This window comes from Grampus griseus (genome assembly GCF_964374135.1).
Source record: "Grampus griseus genome assembly, chromosome: 19".
Lineage (NCBI taxonomy): Eukaryota > Metazoa > Chordata > Mammalia > Artiodactyla > Delphinidae > Grampus > Grampus griseus.
This window is the reverse complement of record NC_139013.1, coordinates 6,837,558-6,860,553: the sequence shown is the minus strand read 5'-3', so window position 1 is coordinate 6,860,553 and position 22,996 is coordinate 6,837,558. Positions and strand designations below refer to the sequence as shown.

Genomic DNA, 22,996 nt, shown 5'->3' with positions numbered 1-22,996 from the left:
TTCCAAGCCAGTTTGAGCGAGGGGGTGGAGCTCTTGGACCCGCCCCCTTGTTTACTTCTACGTTAGGACTGTTTTGCTGCGCCTGCGCACTGGCCGCTCCACCTTTAGCGTCTGTGACGTGACTTGATACCTCGTGGTTCAAGTTTAACCACCCCATTCTGAAAAATGGTTACACCCATTCTTATTCTAGAACAGACGGGGACGCCACCACTGTCTGGGCTTGAGGGGAGTCTCCTATCCGGATGTGACAGCACGCTGACCCGGAAAAGGAGGGAGCCGGGGCAGTGAGGTCTCGGCCGCGGCTATGGAGGGCGCCGGTTACAGGGTAAGCACTGAAGACGCGTTCTTTCGCTTCCGTCTATGCGAAACGCCGCCCTCCGGTGGTCTGCTTCTTTCTCAGGACTTGCAGGGACTCTGGGAGCCCAGCACCTCCTTAACAAGCACACCATTCCCTTAATAAACACGCTGTCACCCTTCCTTCCAATGCCCTAGGGAGACCCATATCGTTTAGCCCCGCCCCCTGCGGCTCACCCAGTTTGGAATGCACTCCCCCTTTCTCCCCTCCCCATCCTCCGGAGTGCCAGAGAAGCCTGGCGCTATACAGGCTTCACTCCGGGCCCCATCCTCTAGGTAAATGTACCCTGGGCCCCGCCCCCAAGGTGAATAGCTCTTCCCCCGGGTCTGCTCCCATTGGCTCTCTTTTGAGCCCCGCCCCCTGAGTGTCTTCCCACGCTTGGGCCCCGCCCCTCAATGGTTCCCGTTCCTAGGTGGTATTTGAGAAAGGAGGCGTGTACCTGCACACCAGTGCCAAGAAGCACCAAGACCCGGACTCCCTCATCGCCGGCGTCATCCGTGTTGTGGAGAAGGTAGGCCGGGAGAGAGCAGGGCTCGGGCAGGCCTAGAGCGGGAGGGAGGCGGCGTCTGTAGGAGTATAGTGTGGAGGTCAGCAACGGGAGGTTAAGAAGGAGAGGTGGCTTTCTAAGGCTGAGGGTCCAGAACTGGGAGGAAGTTTGGAAATATGGTTTGGGGAGTTTGGAGGGAAGCACTCCCAACCCTTCCTTTTTTCCCTCAGGACAATGACGTCCTCCTGCACTGGGCTCCTGTAGAGGAGGCTGGAGATTCCACCCAAATCTTCTTCTCCAAGAAGGTAGGCTACCTTTGCTTCCCCTTTCTCCACTTGCTTTTTTTCTAGGTCGGGGCAGTGGAAAGCATTTGAAAGACTTGAATACAATTCCAGACCTACCCTAGGAGCATGTGTGGTCCTGGTTGGGACCTAAGTTCTCTCTGTCACTCACTTTTGTCTTCTCTGTGAAATGGGGCTGAAGATGCCCATTCACGGAAAGAGAGTAGACACTATGAGATTTGTGGCCATGGGGGTAGCTGCCTGCCTCCTCACCCCCTTTGCTTCTTGGGAGAGCTCTGCCAGGGTGCAAGAGGACAACTCAGCCTGTGGATTCAGGTTCCACGGGCTCTCAGCCCATAAGGACTTGACGGAGTGTGGCATTTTTTCTTGGGCTGTCTTGCCATCGTGTCCAGAGAGGGAACAAGACCTGACAGAGGCTACTCATCCACTTCGCCAGGATTCCTTCCTTCCCCGGGTACAAGACCTCGCCCTTCTCATTTCCAGATGTCTCCTTGTCAGGCCCTTGTGCTGGATGGTGCTGGGACCCAGAGATGAATCCAACCCAGACACTGCCTAAGTCCTCCCTCACCCCTCATTCTGTTTTTGAGAAATTGAGGCACGATGAGAGGAAACCTCATCCTCTCATCCTCTCCTGAGGTCAGAAAAGCTAGGAAGTACTGGAACTTGGATTTGAACCCACACATACTGACTCCAGAGCACGTCTCCTTCTGGGGAGCAGACATTTGAGCTAGAACTCTAGAGATGAGAAGCAGGCAGGAATATATTTCAGCGGGGACTTCTCTGGTGGTCTAGTGGTTAAGACTCTGCGCTTCTACTGCATGGGGCATGGGTTCAGTCCCTGGTTGGGGAACCGAGATCCCACATGCCACACAGCACGGCCAAAAAAAACCCCAAAAAACAATATATTTCAGGGACAGGAGAAAGAAGGGTGTTTCAGGGCAGAACGGAACGTGGGATATCTCTTTAGAGGGTTTTGCTGGAAAGATGGTTGGGCCTGAAATGCCAGGCTGAGAAGCTTGGACCCTGTCCTGGGGGCCAAGGTTAGCCTTGGGAGGGGAAAGGTATGGGTATGGAAAGCCCCATCTGTGGGATCATGTGGGAGATGGATGGAAGGACCAAATGGAGGGAGATTGGGGGCTGGGAGGTCGGGGAGGAGGCCAGTGTGACGGGCCAGGAAGAGAGGATGAAGCCTCAGCTGGGGCCATGGGGTTTCAAACGGAGATTCCAGAGCCTCCCCTATGGAAGTTGAAGTAGCAGCAACCAGGATTTTGCATTTTCACCAACCTCACAGGCAGTCTGAGTGCCTTTCTTGAGAATATTGCTGTCCTCCTTGGCGCTCTTATTTTCAAATAACAGAAACCCACTGAGACAGGCATCAATGGGAAGGACACATATAAATTCAGGATACATTCAGCTCCAAGGAACACAAAACTGAGCTGACAACACAGTGAGCAAACAAGTTTGTTTCTTTCACCTCACAAGACTCCAAATGGTATGAGGCTGCTGTCCTTGGCTAGTGACATCAAGGCTTGGATTGCTGAGAACCTACTGTGCTTGCTCTAGTGGTGTTTAAATGACCACTTCAGCTGCAGCCATTGCATCTGCCTTTTAAGGCAGGAAAAAGGGGCCAGCAGGGTACCAATCATATCTGTCCTTTTTATCAGTAAAAACAAGAGGTTTTCCAGAAAGCTTTGCGTCAGTTAGGAGTTGCATTTGGTTGTATGTAATAGAAACAAGAATACCAGCGACTTAAACAAGATAACAGCTCATTTCTCTCTTTTTACAAAGCCCAGAAGTCAGCAGTATAGGTTCATATGTTATCAATGACTCAGCTTCCTTCCAACATTGCTCTGTAATCCTCAACATGTGGTATCTGTTCTTAAGGCTGCCTTCTGGTCCAGAAGGGCTGCTGGAGCTCCAGCCTTTTTAACTGTTTTTGTTCACTCTACATGTGTATCTCAGGTTGGCAAAAGAGCTCTGCTCATCATGATTACTCAAGGAAGCATGCTGCTAGAGCAGCCAGCATCTTAAAGGTCTCATTCCTTGTGGCAGAGGGAAAGAGATCTCTAGAAGTTTTTCCCTGGCAGTTAAACAGTCCATCTTGGAAGTGATATATCCCAGCCGTTTGGCCAGAACGAGTTGCATGTCTCCACTCAGCCAGTAGAGTTCAATGAGCTGTAATCCTACTGTATGCCCGAGGGGTGGAGAGCTGCAAACATTTGACAGACAACACACTAATTATCATTATTTTGTGTAAACACTGGCAAAATTATCAAATTCTTCATGTCACAAAACAGGGAGGGCACAGATGGCTTTGCCAGGGGCTGGTTTGGCAGCTTGTGGACAGGTGTCCCTGCCATTCCTTGGTCTTCTTTTCATGGCCCTGGTTGGCTGCCACAGTTCCAAACACCATGTCCTCCCTTGACAGCACATAGAGGCTAACCTGAATAGGGTGTTCACTCCTGTAGGTGCCTTTTTATCAGGAATTCCCTTCTTCAGACTCCCCGCGGATGTACCCTCAGCTTCCACTGGCCAGAGTTTGGTCCCTAGGCCATTCAGAAATGCAGGGAAGGCTGGGAAAGTGGATATTGGGATATTTCAGCTTCTGTTGTGGGAGTGGCTTGTCAGTCTGGAATATCCAGCAGATACCCCACAGTCTGAGTTCTTCTAATCATGCAGGGTTTTACTGCAAGAGTCACAAAACACTCCAGTTACTTTAAGCAGCAAGGGGTTAAATGCAGAGACGTGGAGGCTTACAGAATTTTTACAGAAGCTAGAGGAATAGGACTGACACTGCAGAACTGACCTGCCAGGGGAGCTGCGATCCAGTGAGGGCAGGGCTGTAGGGAATGGGACTGTCATTGGAGTTGTCAAGTTCGAGAATACTACCATCAGAGCTGCTAATCGGCCCCACTGCTGCCCCAGTTACCGCTCTGTGTGCAGGAAGATGAAGACAGAGATGAGACTCCTCCTTTTTCCTTGTCAGCCAAACACCAGCCAGAGTGGCAGGAAGTTGCCCTTATCCAATTTCCACTTTGTAGATCTGAGTGCATCTGATTGGTAGGCTCTTGTGCCTGGAACGCAACTTCAGGGGAGCCTGGGAAATGTTTTACCTTTCTAGCCGTTCCCATAGAGGAAGAAGACACACGAGCTGTGAATTCTCTCCCAGTTGCTGCAATCCTCACACATTTTGTTCCCTCCCTGCCCTCCTCCACGGCTCATGGCCAGCATGGCTTTTACTGCACTCTGACCCTCAGCATGGCCCTGCTCTGCATGGTTTCCCTGAATCTGCCCAACAGGCCCCTGAGCTCATGTCAATAAAAGCAGCCACCAGCTGGCCCCATGCTGGGCACTTCATGTTACTTTCATAACAAAATACGAGCCACCTATTTTTTTCTTTTATTCAGATAGAATTCACTTACCATCAGACTCAAAAAAATTCAAGCTTTATGAAAACTTAAAATTGTCAAAGTGCATAATTCAGTGGTTTTTAGTATTCACACACGTTTGCAACCATCACCACCGTGTAATTCCGGAACATTTCATCATCCCCGAAAGAAACCCTGTACCTGTACTCCCCTCCTCCAGCTCCTGGCAACCACTAACCTGCTTTCTGTCTCTATAAATTTGCCTTTTCTGGATATTTCATATAAATGGAATCATACTCTATGTGGTTCTTCATGACTGGCTTCTTTTATTTAGGTTGCTTTCAAGGTTCATCCATATTGTAGCATCTATCGGAACGTCCTTCCTTTTTATTGCTGAATAAAATTCTATCGTATGGATCTACCCATTTTATTAATTCATCAGTTCGATGGGCAGTGGGTTGTTTCCACTTCTTGGCAGTCACGAATATGCTGCTGTGAACGTTCATGTGTAGGTCTTTGCGTGGGTGTTCATGTTTATTTCTCTGGGGTGTATACCTAGGAGCGGAATTGCTGGGTCATATGGTAATTCCATGTTTAACCTTTTGAGGACCTGCCAGACTGTTTTCTACAGTGGCTGCACCATCTTACAATCCTACCAGCAGTGTAAGAGGTTCCAGTTTCTCCACATTCTCACCAACACTCGCTATTGCCTGTCTTTTTTTATTCTAGCCATTCTAGTGGGTGTGAAGTCGTATCTGATTGTGGTCCTGATTTGAGTTACTCTAGTAACTCCTACCTACTTATTTTAAGCACAGTGACCTCTGGCAGTCTGACTGCAAAGCACCCCAGCCCCTGCCTAGCTGTCTGCTTTTTATGTGGGGGTGCTTTGGTTAGAGCCACCGTGAGACTTGGCTTCAAATCCTGGCCCATTCCCTGGCCGCATTGGGTGACCGACCCTGAGAGCAAGTGCTGTGCCCTCTTTGTGCCTCAGTTTCCCTCTTTGTTCAATGGGGCTACCTCCCAGGGTGGCCTCGAGGCTCAGATCTGGAAACTCTGAATCCACAGTCCCTCAGTCTCTTTTCCTGTCTTCCCCCAAGGACACCAGTGGGGGAGACTCCTGCACCTCTGAGGAGGAACCAACCTTTGACCCCGGCTATGAACCCGACTGGGCCGTCATCAGCACCGTGCGGCCACGGCACCGCCACTCAGAGCCCACGAGAGGTAGACTAAACTGTTGCCCCTGGGTGGGGGCAGGCGGAGACACGACTTACCCTCAGTGGTCATGGCTCCATGGGCTGTGCTGCCCACAGTCAAGATGGCCACCCACAGTGGCCTCCAGTCCCAGGTGAGTGGGTGGGGGGTGCAGGGCGGTCCCCAGCCCAGGTCCAGCGTGGCCAGCGTCCCTGAGGTTTGCAGCCTTGCTCATCAGGCCGGGCTCCCTGATTGGCTGTGGGCACCTCCACGTAAGTCCTGCCCATGGAATTTCCAGGCTGTGGCGGTGATGGTTGCAGGGTGACAGGGTAATTTGGGCCATCCTGGAGTCGCACAGGGTGCTGGGGGCACCAGAGGAGGTATCTAACCCCGTAGGGGGCAGAGGAGTCTTCCAGGAACGGGTGGTGCCACAGCCTAGCTCTGAAGGATGCTTGAGAGTTTTCTCTCCCCGCAGAGAGAGCAGCGGGGGTAAGGCCAGAGGTGTGGGGCACTGGGTGTGTTTAGGAAACCACAGCCTTTTTGCTGTGGCTTGAGAGGTCTAGAGTGAAGAGAGGGTTGGAGGTGAGACAGGCAGGGTTGGGGGGTCAGGGGACAGACATGGGGAGCCTGGGGAGATTTGGGGTCAGGCACGCATCCCCCAGGCTTCCCTCCAGTTTTACTGGGTTCCTTTCCCAGAGGGCCTGGGGCTGGCTCGCAGTGGGCTCTCAGGAGATGCCTGAGCCGCCTCTGGCTCCACACGCCCCCGCCTCCCGACCCCCACCTGCTCCCGACGCTGCTGTCCCCCTAGGTGCAGAGCCCAGCTCCCCCCGGGGCTCCTGGGCCTTCTCCGTGAGTCTGGGGGAGCTCAAGTCCATCCGCCGTTCCAAGCCGGGCCTCAGCTGGGCATACCTGGTTCTGGTTACGCAGGCCGGAGGCTCCCTGCCCGCCCTGCACTTCCACCGCGGGGGCACCCGCGCCCTGCTCCGTGTCCTCAGCCGTTATCTACTGTTGGCCAGGTGAGCCTTGTCCCAGGCCCCACCCCTCCAGAGATGCGGCCTGACTCTCTCAGGGCTGTGAAAGTAATACAACCCAGACTGATTTAAAGGCAGGAAAAAGAGACTTGAGTGGCTCGTGTAACTGCAACATCAAAGGGCAGTTTGACATCAGGCGGGACCCGGGTCCCAGAGTGCAGAAAGAGTTGCTCTTTTTCTTTCTGAGTTTGCTGTCATTCTCTGGGGGCCCCGGTGGGTAGAAAGCACCTCTTTCCCACATTCCAGCAGCATCTTGGGGCTGCTTCTCGTTGGCCTATCCCTGAGGCAGTCACCCTGGCCAGGGAGGTGGAAGGCCCTCGTTGACCAGCCCTGGGGCCTGTGCCATCCCTGGGGTCCAGCTGGGGTCTCAGGCCTGAGATGAGGGATTCCCCATGGGCAGTCGGGACACTGAGAAAAAAAGGAAAAAGCGGGCACCCTGCCTGTGTGTCACCCAGATGCCCTGCCCGCAGCTCCCCGCAGGACTCCCGCCTCTACCTTGTCTTCCCCCATGACTCCTCGGCCCTCTCCAACTCCTTCCACCACCTCCAGCTGTTTGACCAGGACAGCTCCAACGTGGTGTCTGTGAGTCCCCAGCGCCAGGCTGGCCGGTGTGGGCAGGGAAGGGCGGGCCGTGAAGGCCAGGCAGGGAGGGTGGACGGTGACCGCCCCTCGGCCCTGTCCCCAGCGCTTCTTCCAGGACCCCTACTCCACCACCTTCAGCAGCTTCTCCCGTGTGACCAACTTCTTCCGCGGAGCCCTGCAGCCGCACCAGGAGGGGGCCTCCCCTGACCTGCCTCCAGCCCCCGATGACGAACCCGAGCCCGGGTTTGAGGTCATTTCCTGTGTGAGTATCAGGGTGGACGCTGCTGCTCTTTGGCGGTCACCGTGGGCATGGGACTGCATTTCCTTGGGCCTCTGTTTCCCCAGTGAGATGGGGATGATAACAGCATCGCCCTCATCGGGTTTCATGAGTGACTTGCTGGAAGGTGCTTGTAGCCTGTGCACCTGGTGCCTACTATTACTGGGGGGGCTTTCCTGACTTGGGGGGTGACTTTTTCACTGACCCAGCCAAGGAGATGCTTCCTGCCCCAGACGTTCTGTCCGTCCGTGCAACTTAGAAGGGCTCTGAGCTGACTCGGAGTGGCCCACGGTGGGCTGGGGAACGCTGTTGGGCCGAGGCCCTGGGCTCACTCGTTCTGTGTCCCCCAGGTGGAGCTAGGGCCGAGGCCGGCTGTGGAGCGGGCGCCTCCGGTCACGGAGGAGGAGTGGGCCCGCCGCATGGGCCCCGAGGGCCGCCTGCAGCAGGTCCCTGAGCTGAAAGCCCGCATCTTCTCAGGGGTAAGGAGCCGAGTGGGTGGGCAGGGTCGGCGGGCAGCCAAGGGGAGGCCCGTCTGAGCTGCCCTCTGCCCTCCAGGGTCTGAGCCCCAGCCTGCGACGCGAGGCCTGGAAGTTCCTCCTCGGGTACCTGAGCTGGGAGGGCTCAGCCGAGGAGCACAAGGCCCACGTGCGCAAGAAAACGTGAGTGAGACGCCGTGGCTCCTGCCCTGCTGCGCTGCAGCCTCTGGCCTCCTGAGTCGACTGGAGGTTTTTGATCAACAGCATATCCCAGTGGGCGGCCCGGCACCGCCGCGCTACGCGTGCACAGACGGGCCGTCGACCTGAGCACAGCGGGGACAGAGGCAGTGGGCCAGGCCCTGCCCCTGTAGGGCCCAGAGCCCATCCCCGATGCCGTTTTCATTCTGGCGCCGTGCCCTTTCAGTGGTCACCGCTTTGCAGCGGGCTTCCTAACCCCATGGGGCCACCTCTCGTCGTTCCTGGTATATCTTGTGTCTCTGCCGTGTGTCCCGGTCCTGCCCCTGCTGCTCTCTGTCCAATGGGGGTGACAGACTTTGAACAACAACAAAAAAACCCCCAAGGGTGTTGTGTGTCATGAGAGATGTGGGGAAGGGGAAGCACAGGGGCGGTGAGCTAGGCTGAGCCCTGTAGGATGAGGCGGCGGGGGGTGTCCCTACATCTCACTCCTCCGCTCCCCTCAGGGACGAGTATTTCCGAATGAAGCTGCAGTGGAAATCTGTGAGCCCGGAGCAGGAGCGGAGGAACTCACTGCTGCACGGATACCGCAGCCTCATTGGTTGGTGGGGGGCAAGGGTGGGATGGTGAGACCAGAAACAGCTGGGAGGGGCCCGAGGGAGCCCCCTGTCTCCCTAAGAGCAGGAGCAAGGCCATCTGTAGGGATGGAGGGGAGTGAGACGGGGGTGAGCAGGGGTGAGTGGCCCTGGGGTCGGGGATGGGGGAACACGGGAGGGGAGCCAGGCTCCGTGGGTTCAAATCTACCACCTACTCACTGTGAGATCTTGGCAAGTGATCCTACCTCCCTGGGCCGCAGTCTCCCCATCTGTTGATGGTTTAGTAACTGTCAGCTGCTGGGAGGGTGTGGCGAGCTGGTGAGCGTGGAGCACAGTACCTCACGTGAGAGCGTTCAAGATGGTCTCTGGATGACCCACACCTGCCTAGGTGTGCTGGCGGCCGGCCGGCAGGGACAGGGCTCACCTTTCACGCCTTTGCGCTTTGCCCCCTGTCCCCACAGAGAGAGATGTGAGCCGCACCGATAGGAACAACAAGTTCTACGAGGGCCCCGAGAACCCGGGGCTGGGCCTGCTGAACGACATCCTCCTTACCTACTGCATGTACCACTTTGACCTTGGTGCGGCACAGCCCGGGGGCAGTTGCTGGGGGCTGGCCTTGCAGGGGGAGCGCGCTGCAGGCCTCGGCTGGGCCCTGACCCCATGTCCCCACAGGCTACGTCCAGGGCATGAGTGACCTTCTCTCCCCGATCCTCTACGTCACTCAGAACGAGGTGGATGCCTTCTGGTGTTTCTGTGGCTTCATGGAGCTCGTGGTGAGGCTCGGCAGGGCTGGGAGACAGGCCCCCTCAAAAGCTGGGGTCTGGCTCCTCACGTGGCCCTCCCTCCCACAGCATGGGAACTTTGAGGAGAGTCAAGAGACGATGAAGCGGCAACTCGGGCAACTCCTGCTCCTCTTGAGGGTGCTGGACCCTCCGCTCTGCGACTTCCTGGGTACGTGTCTTGGCGGGTAGGCAGGGGATGATGGTGGGCCCACACACCTTGCTGCAGAGTCTCTGGGAGTGGCCACAGACAATGTCCAGGATGTTTGGACGTGGTGCAAGCAAGAGAAACATCCCCACAGAACCCAGAATTGATATGTAAAAGCAGGACTGTGGTTTGGAGCAAAACCTCAACGAATGCAGACGTGGGCCCCCTACCCCTGCCAAATGCGCCCCCGCTGCCTGCTGAGGTGGCTCCTTCGTGTGCTGTCAGGCTTTTCAGAAGAAGGACCTGGGCGCAGCTCCTCACACTCCTCATCTCCAACCAGCTCTCATCTCCAGTCACCCCTGAGCCTGGATTGGAAACTGGTTCTCTGGGCTGCTGGGGCGGGGACTGCTGCATTTCGGCTTTTAAATTTGACTGCATTGCTTGTTCAATATAAAAAATGCAGGGAATTCACGTAAAGAAAAGAAAGTTAAAGTTGCTGTTGCTCGTACTATTTTTTTGAATGCAGATGATGATAAGCTAATTTATTTATTTTTTAATTTTTAGCTGTGTTGGGTCTTCGTTGCTGTGCGCAGGCTTTCTCTAGTTGTGGCGAATGGGGGCTACTCTTTTTTTTTTAACAGTTTTTTTAAATTAATTGATTTATTTTTTGGCTGTGTTGGGTCTTCGTTTCTGTGCGAGAGCTTTCTGTAGTTGCGGCAAGCGGGGGCCACTCATCGCGGTGCGCAGCCTCTCACTGTCGCGGCCTCTCTTGTTGCGGAGCCCAGGCTCCAGACGCGCAGGCTCAGTAGCTGTGGCTCACGGGTACAGTTGCTCCGCGGCATGTGGGATCTTCCCAGACCAGGGCTCGAACCTGTGTCCCCTGCACTGGCAGGCAGATTCTCAACCACTGCGCCACCAGGGAAGCCCCTGGGGGCTACTCTTCATTGTGGTGTGCGGGCTTCTCATTGCGGTGGCTTCTATTGTTGCAGAGCACGGGCTCTAGGTGCGTGGGCTTCAGTAGTTGTGGCACGCAGGCTCAGTAGTTGTGGCATGTGGGCTCTAGAGTGCAGGCTCAGTAGTTGTGGCGCACGGGCTTAGTTGTTCCGCGGCATGTGGGATCTTTCTGGACCAGGGCTCGAACCCGTGTCCCCTGGCGTGTCCCCTGCACTGGCAGGCAGATTCTCAAGCACTGAGCCACCAGGGAAGCCCTACATCATCAGTCTTATCGACTACATGGTGTTCTGTCCATCTTAATGATGTATAAAAATAAATTTAACCTGACCTGCTGGTCTTTTAGGTTATTTGTAGCTTTTCACCGTGATGAATCTATATTCGTGGATTATTTTTTTAGGTTAAATTCCAAGAAGTGATATTGTATCCAGTGAAGTACACATTTTTACATCTTTTGAAACATTTGTCTTCATCACTGCTTTCCCAGAAAGTTCTACCAGCTTACGTTTTTGCTAGCAGTGTACACGAGGGCCAGTTTCCTCACACCTCCCCCAGCTTTGGATGTTGAATAGATTTTTTCCCTGAGTGGACTGGTCTTACTGCCTCCATTCCACATGAGAGCGGAGACCTCATCTGGAGCCCGGAAGGCAGGATGGGAAGGTTCCTGCTGGTGCTGAGCGTCCCTGTCCCCGCTCTGAAGCTGTCCCTCCACTTGCGTAGACTCGTGCGGGTTCTTACAGCCAGGGTGACTTCTTAGAGTCCAGTCCGACCACCGGGCGCCCTGTGAATTAGAGCAGGATTGGAGTTGATTTTGAGCTTACTCTCAGCTGAGTGCCGCCCCTCCCACCGCTGTCCTCCCCTAGACTCCCAGGACTCTGGCTCTCTCTGCTTCTGCTTCCGGTGGCTGCTCATCTGGTTCAAGAGGGAATTCCCCTTCCCGGATGTCCTTCGGCTGTGGGAGGTGAGCTAGCCAGTTGGGGTGGGAGGGCCGAGAAGGAGAAATGGATTGGCTGTACTGCCAGTGGATGGGGCAGGGAGGTTGGTGGGAGGTGGGCAGGGTGTGGGGCAGACCTGGGTGGGACCTGAGGCAGAGGCTTTGCAGTGACCCCTCCCCTGGGCACTGCTAGGTGCTGTGGACGGGGCTCCCTGGCCCCAATCTGCACCTGCTGGTGGCCTGCGCCATCCTGGACATGGAGCGGGACACCCTCATGCTTTCAGGCTTCGGGTCCAATGAGATCCTCAAGGTGAGACCCCGGCTCCCTCCCAGTCCCCTCCCTCCCCCTGCCCATCCTGACCTGTGTGGAGAAGACACATCACCTGGGTGTGAACTCCGTGGAGGCTGGCCCTGCCCCTGTGCCACAGTACCTTTCGGTAGTAGGTACTCAAAATAGGATTGTGGAAAGTATGATTGGCTAAGCTGTGAGCACGGTAGCCAGGAGACGGGGTCTGTCTGTCTCCTACCCCGTTATCCCTGGCTCCCTGCAGTGTCCTCACAGAGCATGTGGCCCATGCATGAGTGGGCCACCTGCCCCTGCCCCAGTGCATTAACGTGGGGCGGGGCCGCGGCGGTGGGGCTCGATGCCCTTTTCCTTCCCTGAATGCTGCACCTGGCAAGCAGCCGGAGAGAACAGGACCTCTCCTGATCCCCCAGCTCCACTGTGAGCCCCAAGAGGGCCAGCCCGGTCTGTCTTCCCTCAGTTGTACCCCAGCACGAGGCACAGAGTAGGTGCTGGGGCGGTGGTGGCTGGGTGCTTGCAGGCAGGCAGGCCTGACCCACCCCCGCCCGCAGCACATCAACGAGCTGACCATGAAGCTGAGCGTGGAGGACGTGCTGACGCGGGCCGAGGCCCTCTACCGGCAGCTGACCGCCTGCCGGGTGAGTCCCTGACCCCTCCCGATAGCCCCCCAACCCCCAGCAAACCTCTGACTTCTCGCTCCCTACCCGCCAACCCGCCAGGAGCTGCCCCACAACGTGCAGGAGATCCTAGGCCTGGCGCCCCCCGCAGAGCCCCAGAGCCCGTCGCCACCTGCCTCCCCACTGCCGCTGTCGCCCACCCGCGCCCCACCGGCTCCGCCGCCCCCCGTGGACACAGTCCCGCAGCCTGACAGCAGCCTGGAAATCCTGCCGGAGGAGGAGGAGGAGGAGGAATGTGCGGACTCTTAACCGTGCTGGGCGAGGCGGCCTGCTCAGCACCAGACACTTTACCCAGCTCCCGCCCACGACCCCGCCCCTCCCGGAGGCTGGGGAGGGGAGGCGCAAAGAGGGGCGGGGCTCTCCACCAGGCCTCCCTTCTCTTAGCTGGTTTCTTGAAACTGACACTTTACTATCTGGTTGGCCTCGAGTAGGTGGAGCGGGGAGGCCACCACACCGGCTTGGCTCTGGATCGAGAGGGGGTGGTGACTCATGGTCTCCTGTGAGCACTCTGCAGAGTCGATGTCTGACCACTGTGACCCTGACCTGGCCAGTGAGGCCTAAGACGAGGCCCCTTGTGGGTGAGTGGTGGCGGTTTGTGGAGGCAGGGCTCCCTTACCTGCTTGAGTCTGGGGCTTTTGGAGGAGTGAGGATGGGGTGCAGGGGCACATCCCGGACATAACCGAGATGGAAGGGCCTGCGGGGCTGCTCCCTCTGGGGCCCTACTTACCAGCTTCTTGTTATGAGAAAAATAAACTCGTGTTTAACCCAGTGTCGGCTGGGCTTTTTGTTACTTGCTTAAGGTTCCCACTGTGTCGTGACAGCCGTTGTAGGGCACTGTGATTAACGTTTACCGGTGGCGCAAAGCAGTGTCCATCCTGTACCTCCTACTCCCCCAAACGGAGCCCGCGGCCCAGGAAGAAGTAGGACAGCTTCTGGGGCTCCAGGATAGGCGCAGCCCCTTCTACCGCGAGGGCTAATGGTTTTGCTCCTGCAAATTGGGGAAGCGACTGAGCCAGGGAGGGGGCGGGACCACACTGCTGTTTCCAAAAATACTTTAATATTGGGTCCTCTTTTGGGTCGTGTGCGGAGCAGTGACAGCATGTAAGGCTGGAGAGTGGGTGCCCCGCCCCCTTTCGAGGCTGCGCGGGTGGTGGTGGGCGGGCGCCACGTGCACATGCCCCATGCTGTTGATGGTCCGGGGGTCGTTCCAGCTGCTGGTCCGGCCGTTGATCAAGACCGCGGCCCGCAGTGCCGACTTGACGGCCGTCTCCACCCAGCCGTGCGGGTAGGCCGTGTGCTCGCCGGCGAAGTAAATGCGGCCGTGGGGGACCGCCCAATCGTACTCCTGATCCTCGTCCTTGTCGGTTCGCCAGAGCATCGGGGGCTGCACCACGAAGCCACCCTGGCTGTGCGGGTCCTCCGCCCAGCGCTTGACGATGCCGCTGCCGTCCCAGAGCCGGTACACGATGGGCCCGTGAAGCGCCGCCACGTCGTCGAGCGCCAAGCGCAGGGCTTCGGACAGGCTCAGGCCAGCGAACGTGGCAGCCGCGTCCGACCACGTGTACGAGGCGAGCAGCAGCGCGCCCTCGCCAGGCGGCGGATAGAATATCACGCGCGACGGTCGGTCGGTGTTCGAGTGGCCGCCTTCGATATGCTCGTCGTGCCAGAAGGGCCGGCGGAAGCTCAGGAACACCTTGGTGGCCGGCATGTAATGCAGCGCGCGCACTGCCTCCTGCCACTTGAGCGTCAGCGGCGGCGTGAAGGTGATGCGCTGCAGTGCGGGCCCGCTCACCGTCAGCAGCACCACGTCGGCCGTCAAGGACTTCTGATTCCGGGCCCGGCGCGAGGGCTCGAAGTACACGCTCACCTCGTGCGTCCCCTGCTTAATCGCCACGACGGGCGTGTGCAGCAGCACAGGCCCCGACAGCGAGCTCAGCAGCGCGCGCGGCAACAGGTCCCAACCGCCCGCGATACGGCTGTACCTGCGGCGGGGCGGGTGCGTGACGGGCTCTCGGGCCCTGCATCTCCGCAGCGGCCCCTCCCCAGACACTCCCCTCTCCCCGCTCCAGTTCTCACTTGCCGGTTGCCTCTAATCCCACCCCTTCATCTACCCCGCCCTCGTCAGTCCCCGATGGCCCCCCGAGGCCCGGGAGCTGAGCGGTGTGACCCGGGAACCCCGCCTCGTCCCCTCAGGGCCACGCCACTCGCCAGGTACCTTTCTTCCCCTGGAGGAACCGGGATGCGGGGGCGAGTGTGGCGGGACCCAGCGCGCCTCTCTCCGCCCCCTGGGCCCCTGCCCCCATATCTACAGGCCGCGCCCACCCCGCCAGCCCCGCCCACTCCGTACTCGCCCCATCGCCCCCCCCCCCCCCCCCCCCCCCCCGGCGTCTGTCCAGCCCGCCGCCTCACCGGAGCCGGTCGCTGAGGCAGCTGTGAGCCCGCAGGGCCTCGGCAAAGTTGAGATAGAAGAAGCCGTCCTTGGACATCACGTCTCCCAGGAGCCGAACGGCAGGCTGGCTCAGGTTCCCCTCCCCGAGGAGGTATTCCTGGGGGATGGCGTGGCCCACCCAGGTCAGGGCCCAGGCAGGCTGCACCTGCCGGCTCCGTACCCCCTCCCACGGGGCCGCTCCCTGCGGAGCCTCTTACTTAGTTCAGTGACACAGCCGTGCTTAGTGCGGTTCCCTGGACCTCAGCGATACGGCCCCCCCCACCTTGGGACAGATGAGGGAAACCGAAGCCCCAAGAGGGGCGTGTCCAGCCCCGTCAGGCAGGGAGGAGGTGGCAGGCCCAGGGTCCCAGTTTCCTGCCTTCTGACTCCCCGCCCAAGGCCCCATGGACACCCTCCTTGTCGTCGTTTCTCAGACAGCGACACCGAGGCCCTCACTCACCAGGAGCGTGTGCCTTTCAAACTTCATCATTGCCTTTCTGCAGCCCAGTGTCCTGAGATCTTCGATGGCCTGTGGAGGGACAAGCAGTGGCGCTGAGCTGTGGGGACAGGACCGGGGAGGCCCCACCTGGGGTCCAAACCTGGCTTCTCTTCCTGCTCCTGCTCACGGCCGGCCATTTACCTCTCTTGTTCAAGCTGCCAGGATGTTGCCCGTGCTCGGCCCTCAGCCTTGCCCTCCACCACAACTATGTCACCACCCTGGGAAGTCCTCCTGAGTCATTGCTACCCCTCATTCCCCGGGCGTTCGGTCCACCGGACAATGTCACACTCATCCTGGTTGGGTGTTATTTTGTCTGCCTCTGTCCCAGCCTGTGCGCTCCATGCGCTGTGTCCTTATGGACAGTAATTATTTGTCTCAGTCAGCGCTGTGTCCTTATGGACGGTAATTATCTGTCGCCTGGATCGTTGTGGGCGCAGATGGAAGTGGAGTCTCTTCTGCCACCCACCCATCAGCCCTGACAGGGCATGACTGCTCACGGGGGTTTGTTCGCGGCGCCTCGCCTGCCCACAGCCTTCTGTGGCTCCCCAGTGCCTGGAGCCGCAGAGTTCCAGCCCTCAGCCTGCCGTTCAAGGCCCCTGCCAGCCCCTCGGTCACCATCTTTTAGGGCAGCTTCAGGTCTGCAGCACAGTGTCCAGTGCTCAGACCACCCTCGGGTCTCCCCCACCTCCACGTCCCTGCACTTGCTCACCCCCCTCATCTTTGCCGGGCACCCAACTGGTCATCATTCACCACTTTGTTCAAGCCTCATCCCCTCCCGGAAGCCTCGCTGCCCTCTGTTTTCAGCCCTCTCCTTTGTCCACCTGGCTTCTCTCTTGTGGCCAGGGAACTCCCCAAAGGAGGTGTCCCTTCACTCACTCACTCACTCATTCACTCACCCTTCCCCTCACATTTCCCTAGGCTCCTTAAACTGGGCACTGCCAGGGCACAGAAATGGCCTGGACTAAGTGCCCACCCTGGTCCACGAGAGGAGATGGACAATTAGGAGCTCCCATAGGAGGCTTAGGCTGGCTCCTCCCTGAGGGCATCAGAGAAGGCTGCCTGGAGGAGGGGACACTGGAGCTGGTTCTTGAGGGATGAAAAGGGTTCCCTGGGTGGGAAAAGGAAAAGGCCTTCCAGGCAGGGTCAGTGGCATGGGTGTGGGACGGTGGACAAGCATAGTGCAAACGAAGGAGTACAGAGCTGAAGGTGTTTGGGCCACCATGAGAGTTTGGGGTGGGCAATAAAAATTTCTTGGAGAGAAGATGGGGCTAAAAGAGTGGGAGAGACCAGACTGCTCAGGGCTTCAAACTGAGGCTGAGGTGCTAGGGAGCATAGGGGGCTGTGAGCAGGGTGGGCCAGGGTGAGGATGCAGGGAGAGGTCCAGGCCTGAGCTGGGGCTGGAGCTGGGGGGACAGAGAGGTAGGAACAGTGTGAGGCAGTTGAGGGCAGGACGGATGGAGCTGGGGCCTGACAGGGAAGGCAGGAAGCGAGGATGGCCCCTGGAGCTCTGCTTCGTGACTGGGGGTGGTGATGATGGCACTGTTGTGAGATGGGGAACCCAGGAATCCGAGTGGGTTCAGGGAAGCTGCCGCCGAGCTCAGTGGGAGCTGGAGGGTCCTGGGGGATGGCCAGGGGGAGACAGACATAGGTCTGGGTCTCAGGAGATGGACTTGGAAAACAAGCCCACAGATCATAGTTTAAACCAAAGGTGTAGAGGGACTTCCCTGGTGGTCCAGTGGTTAAGACTCTGAGCTCCCAATGCAGGGGGCATGGATTCAATCCCTAGTCGGGGAACTAAGATCCCACATCCCACGGGCCGAATGACGCAGCCTAAAAAAAACCAAAACAAACCAACAAAAACCCCAAAGGTGTAGAAAGGTGAGGTTGTTCCGGCCAGTGTGTGAGTGAGAAGGGGATGGGAGATGGGGATCATCAGGGCTTATGGGGAAACTAAAGACGGAAGAGCCAGTGATGGGAAACCAGAAGGAATGGGAAAAGGAAAGCTAGGCCAGGAGGAGGAAAGGGCATGGGACACCACAGCGTGGAGGACAGGGGCAGGGGGACAGGGCTGCAGGGCTCACGGACGCGCCTACCCTGTTGAGAGCCATCTGGTAGATTTCTTCGGGCGAGTGGCCCTTCTCCTTGGGATGCAGCTTGTAGCCCAGCTTCTCAGGCATCTTCTCCACCACGTAGTTCCGCAGCTTCACCTCGTGCACCTCCGTCCACGTGTTCTCGTCGTACTGGGTGAATTTGGTCAGATTGAGTCCCAGGCTCTTGCAGAGCGCATGGAGGATCCTGAGGGAGTGGGAGCCGCTGGTGAGGGTCGGGCGGGGGAGGTGAGGGCCCCTCTCCCCAGTGGGGCTTGGAGAAGAGAAGGGGGTGGGTGGGGCAGCTGGGGACGGGGCTTGGGGCTGGGCATGAGGCTGGAGCCGGGCTAGACTGGGGGTCCTCAGTGCCAGGGACAGGAATGAAAGGGGAACAAGGCTGGAAGGCTGAGGGCGGCGCACTTCAGGACTGGGTTTGGAGGGGGAGGTGGCTTTCACTGGGGATCAAGTAGGAATGGGGACAGAGCTGTGTTGGATGGGGGTGGGAGCTGGGGATGGGGAAAGGACCAGGGTCGGGGAAGATAGAGCTGGGGGTCTGGAAGGGCTGGACGCAGTGGCCTGAGCACTTCAGGGGTTCAGTGGTGGGGCTGGAGCCGGGAGGCCCGGAAGTGTCAGTCAGGAAAAGGACAGAGCTGGAGGTTGGGTCTAGGCCTGACTTTACTGGGGCGCCAGGTTTGGGGTCAGAGTTGAGGTTCGTGCTGGCACTGGAGCAGTGATTGAGTTGGGAATCTGGTTGAGACTGGGCTCAGAGGTAGGGGCTGGGGTGGCCCTGCGCCTGCCTGGCCCCCAGGTCAGGCCCCACCTGTGCGAGCTGGGCATGCGCATGGCTCCCAGCTCCCCAATCCAGCCGGTCTTCCGGTCCCGGTAGGTGAAGATTCGGCCCCCGATCCTGCTGTCTGCCTCCAGGATGGTGACCTGAGGGACGATGGGCAGCAAGCAGGTGCTTTAGCTCCTCCCACTGACTCCCCATCTCCACCCTGTCGCAGCCCGCACCCCACACCCACCCAATCTTCCATCCCCACAGCAGCACGGATGGAGATGAAAGAAGGATCTTTTTTTATGGGGAGGTGGGAGGGGCTGGTGGGAGAACAGAAAGTCATAGTGAACATGTACAATGTGACAATTTCCAGACTGCAGCAGGAAGGCCGCTGGCCAGATTTCAGAGGGACTTCCCAGCTCAGGGAGTGGGGAGATTTCTTGTGTGTACTGAAGCCATTGGCCTGGCCCATACTCATTCTTGGATTTCAGTGGGAGGGACAGTGGTTAGACTTCAGGGGGCACTCCCCCTTGTGCGGAGTTTCCATCTCCACCAACACAAATTCCCCCCAGGAAGTTGGAAGAGGTTTCAAGGGACTTTCCTCCAGGATGAGAGTGGGGCAGGGAAAGTCAAAGCCCTCAGCACAGACACATGTTCCCTCTGGGTTTCATGTTAGAGCAGAGGGTTCCAGGCCTCGCTCCCCTGACCACAAGGAAAGCATAGCTCCCTCTCTCCGCCTCCCATCACCCCCACCCCTCAACAGGGACATGGCCAGGTCCCTGTACCCAGGACTCCCAGCCGCAGCAGGAAAGACTCAAGGTAGACAGCAAGCAGCACTTCTCACCTTGTGTCCAGCATCGCTGAGCACCTTGGCGGCCAACAACCCAGCCACGCCTGCACCAACCACAGTCACCCTCTGGGGCTTCGAGGTCCGATTGAGGCCCAAGGTCAGGACTCTGAGCAGCTGCTCATAGTCGGGGTCTCGCATACATTTCTCGAAGGGGTCGCGGCTCTGGGCAGTTTGCCAGTCCAGGGAGGCCGCCAGGCTGAGGAGGATGGGGACCAGGGCGAGGAGGCGCCAGGCTGGGAGGAAGAAGGACAGGGTCAGCGGGCAGCTCAGCGGGTATGTGGGGAGAGAAAAGCGGCTTCTGCTCCCTCCGCTGCTTACTTACCCAAGGAGTCCATGTCTCTCTGGGGGAGATGTTGTCTGGGTTGGAGGGGAAGCAGGGCCACTATGACAGGAGCCTGTGTCCCCCCCAGCCTGGCCCACTGTGGGCTGCCCCGCGCCCACCTCAGCCCTCCCCACTATGGCCCTGGTCTCTCTACACGTGTGTGTCCCCTGTTCCCGGGCTAGCCGGCTCCTGGTCTCTGCTCACCTGTCTGCCCTCCTCTCCTGTCTCTCTTCTCTGTCCCGCCTTTCTCTCACCTCCTCTGGGTCTCCCTGTTTCTCCCTTATCTGCCCTGCTCAGCCCTGTCTCCCCGTCTGTTTCTGTGGGGCCCAGTCTCTCTGCAGCCTCCTCGCTACCTCGGCCTCCGCAGGCATTAGCACCTCCTCTCTCCTCTGTCCCCTCCGCCTGTCTGCCGAGTCCCCCGTCTCGGCCCTTAAACTGAGCCGAACCCCGCCCTCCCCTCCCTCTTGGGAAATCGAGCTGTGGGAAATGAAACTCCTTTCCTTGGGGGCGGGTCAGATGCTCAGAGTCTAGTTGAGGCTGGAGGGGGCGCGGCAGCAGGGGAAGGGGTTGGGAGGAAGCAAATCAGTCTGGCCTGCCCGAGCCCTTGGTCCCCCTGATCTGTGAGGGCCCCTGTGTCTGCCCTCTTCTCTGCCCTCTCTGCCTCTTTCATTCTCAGAGCAGGGGAGAGGCGGCCTCTGGCCTTGGGACTGCGTGTGCCCTGCGACAGCCTCTGAGTCCTTCTCTGTGTCAGCCGTCCCTGTGCTCTGGAGGGCCCTCGCTGGCCCCCGCCACATGGCCGCTCTGAGCTCAGTGAAACGGGCACAGCAGGGGACTCACAGGCAGCAGCTCGTGGTCGGTGGCACGAGCTCTGGGCCAGCCTGCCTGGGTCCTGAGTCTAGCACCTGCCAGGGGGGACTTGGAGCAGGCCTTCCCCTCTCTTTGGCTCCGGTGTCATCTGTCAAGGTGGGGGCCGCTCCTGTGCTGGTGGGAGTAGGCAGTGAATCCAGGTCGGGGCCCTGGGAACAGCAGCCGGGTCAGTACTAGAAGCTGCTTCTTGGGAAATGCCAGCTGCTGCCGCCGCGGGGGGTGCTAGAGGGATTCAGTGAAGGCCCCCTCAACCCCAGCCCTGCACAAGGAGCCCGTCCCCCCTGCGCTGAGAACCACTGTGACGCTCGGCTCAGGCTAGGGCTTCGGCGGAGGGCACCTCGGAGAAAGCGTCGAGTGCTTCTGTCTCTCTCCCTGGCTTTGGCCATCGCCACCCACTGTCCGCGGGCCCTTTTCTCCTCAGGGGCGAGGGGCAGGCAGTGGGAACAGGGTGACCCGGCTCCAAGGAGCCCCTGCGGGGCTCATGGCTTCGGGACTTCAGCCAAGGGGACCTATGGTGGGTCCCTTGAAGGGGGTGGGCAGAGGCAATCTTGGGGATTTTTCTGGGGGTTGGAGGAGAGAGCACCAGGCGAGTGGTAAGAAGGAAAGCCAGAGGGCAGCAGGTGCTCTGCAGCAACCAGTTGGGAAAATCCAAACAGTAAATCAAAGAGGGATGTGGTTTGATGGAGGTACGGGGTTGGAGGGGGTGCATACCAGTGAGTCAGAAAACATCTGATGTGGGTGGGAAGGCGGTGGCCAAGAAGGAAACAAAATCAGTGAGCTGGACAATAAGAGAAAGCCAAGGGCGCGAGTCAGCAAAAACCAGCAGCGAGAGGGTTGCCGCTCTCTGAGGTGGCCTGTGCTCAGAGCTCTGCCCTGGGCAGAGGAGGAATCTGAGGCTCAGAGGTGGCCAGGGGCTGGGCAGGGGCGGACCCCAGGACTTGCACAGGCCTCAGAGCTGGCAGGCCTTCCCATCGCAGACCCCGCCTGCTTTATTCACAATGACGTGGAGGGTTGGCGTGCCATCGTGTCAGGACCTTACACACCTTGTGAGGGAGGGGAACCTGGCCCGCGGCGGAAAAGGCACCTGCCCGGGGTCCCACAGTGGGAAACAGCAGAGCTGGGAGTCCACCTGATCCCAGGTCCCTGCCCCCACCCCGTCCCCTTCCCAGAGGCCCCTCTGCTCTACGGCCTCATGGCAATGTCCCACACAGAGAAAGGGAGCAGCAAGAACATGGAAGCAGAAAGGGATGGAGGCAGCAGAGCCAAGGGGCTCCCAGGGCATGTCTGGGCAAGGAGTGTTGGTCCGCAGAGCATCTAGGGGGGCCCTCCTGGGGTCCCTGGGTTGACCCCCTGGTCTCTCCTGCACAGGGTCTCTGTTCACAGTCCCCCCGGCTCCGGGCACACCCCCAGTTCACCCCCTGGACTCTGTGGAAGGCATGCAGCCTTACCCCAGAGACCCCATGCAAGGAGTCAGGTGGGGAGGCGAGCAGGACTCTCGGAGGCTACGAGGGCAAGGCCTGCTCGGCCTCCTGGATGCTGATAAAGTGACGGTGGGTCCTGCTGAGTACCGCGTGCCCGACACGCTACACGTTCTACTTCATTGACTCCAGTGACAACTCTGACAGGGTGGGTTGAGCTGTCCCCATTTTACAGTGGAGAAAACTGGGGCCCAGATCAGGCACCAGCTAAGGGGCAGAACCTGTGTTTGATCCCAGCAGCCCGGCTCCAGGATGGCTAACACTTGGTTAGCTCAGGCTCGTGGACTGGGGATGGGGCCCGGGTAGGGGCTCTCCGTGTCGGTGCTATGCAGTTGGGACCGTTTTTGTGAGGAAGGTCCTGTGCATTGTAGGACGTTGAGTAGCATCACTGGCCTCTACCCACTAGATGCTGGTAGCGCTTGCCCCTCCAGGCTTAACAGCTACAAATGTCTCTAGACATCGCCAACCATTCCCAGAGGAAGGGGAGGCAGAATCGCCCCGGCTTAGGGTTTGGTTGATGCTGGGTGGAACACCCAAGAGTGGCCAGATACGGTCCACAGTCCAGTTGGCAGGAAGAGACATGCTGGAAGGCCGTACACCAAAGGTTGTTTTGGGGTCAAGAGATTATGAGTAATTTGGGGGTTGCTTTGGTAGAAATGACTGGATCTTCCAGACTCATTCCTGATAAAATCAGAGATTGGTGTTAGGGCTGAATTTACGGTATTAGGGTATGAATTAGGGTCACGAGAAAGAGTGGTTTGGATTAGGTTAGGTTTCCTAAGCTTGTGAGTAGGAGACACAGGACACACAGTGAGAACTGAGGGTGGCGGCAGATGGTAGGAAAGACCTGGGGCTTTTTCAACCCTTTCAGGTAAAAACTGTCTCTAGGGAGAAAACCCTACCTTATTTGGCTGGCTTCTAGAACCACAATGACAGTTCTAACGGGGTTAGGTCACATCCGAAGCAGCTAGAGACCTGGCCCCGCTCCCGCCCCCCCCCCGGGGGGCCCTCTGTGGCCCCTCAGGGCAGCTACTAGT

General features: G+C 58.5%; 2 protein-coding genes across 3 annotated transcripts; one reads left to right on the top strand and one right to left on the bottom strand.

Annotated features, from left to right (window-relative positions):
- The first annotated feature begins 234 nt into the window (after window positions 1-234).
- On the top strand, window positions 235-13,415 carry TBC1D17 (TBC1 domain family member 17). Of its 2 annotated transcripts, XM_082676883.1 has the most exons (17): window positions 235-325; window positions 768-866; window positions 1,073-1,147; window positions 5,610-5,733; window positions 6,512-6,719; window positions 7,205-7,316; window positions 7,420-7,578; window positions 7,944-8,072; window positions 8,149-8,252; window positions 8,771-8,865; window positions 9,322-9,438; window positions 9,533-9,633; window positions 9,712-9,811; window positions 11,602-11,699; window positions 11,866-11,982; window positions 12,528-12,614; window positions 12,696-13,415. In XM_082676883.1, the coding sequence occupies exons 1-17, from the start codon at window positions 305-307 to the stop codon at window positions 12,900-12,902; spliced, it is 1,953 nt and encodes a 650-aa protein (XP_082533009.1). In that variant the 5' UTR covers window positions 235-304; the 3' UTR covers window positions 12,903-13,415. The 2 variants fall into 2 exon arrangements, with proteins under 2 accessions (XP_082533009.1, XP_082533010.1); XM_082676884.1 differs by lacking the exons at window positions 235-325; window positions 768-866 and having other exon boundaries at window positions 1,071-1,147; window positions 6,631-6,719.
- Window positions 13,416-13,707: 292 nt separating this feature from the next.
- Window positions 13,708-19,731, bottom strand: IL4I1 (interleukin 4 induced 1; the record flags this gene model as incomplete). The annotated part of the gene is made up of 7 exons (XM_082676495.1): window positions 19,615-19,731; window positions 19,287-19,525; window positions 18,488-18,600; window positions 17,674-17,875; window positions 15,542-15,610; window positions 15,063-15,199; window positions 13,708-14,635 (listed from the first exon to the last, which is right to left on the bottom strand). Exons 1-7 carry the CDS (start codon window positions 19,625-19,627, stop codon window positions 13,708-13,710), a joined length of 1,701 nt encoding a protein of 566 aa, XP_082532621.1. The 5' UTR covers window positions 19,628-19,731.
- Window positions 19,732-22,996: the final 3,265 nt, after the last annotated feature.

Excerpts from the sequence above, each read along its gene's own strand:
- TBC1D17 (XM_082676883.1), top strand. The coding sequence starts at position 305 with ATGGAGGGCGCCGGTTACAGG. Across the intron at positions 8,073-8,148 it reads AAGCCCGCATCTTCTCAGGG|GGTCTGAGCCCCAGCCTGCG; the intron begins GTAAGGAGCCGA and ends TCTGCCCTCCAG. Across the intron at positions 11,700-11,865 it reads ATGTCCTTCGGCTGTGGGAG|GTGCTGTGGACGGGGCTCCC; the intron begins GTGAGCTAGCCA and ends GGGCACTGCTAG.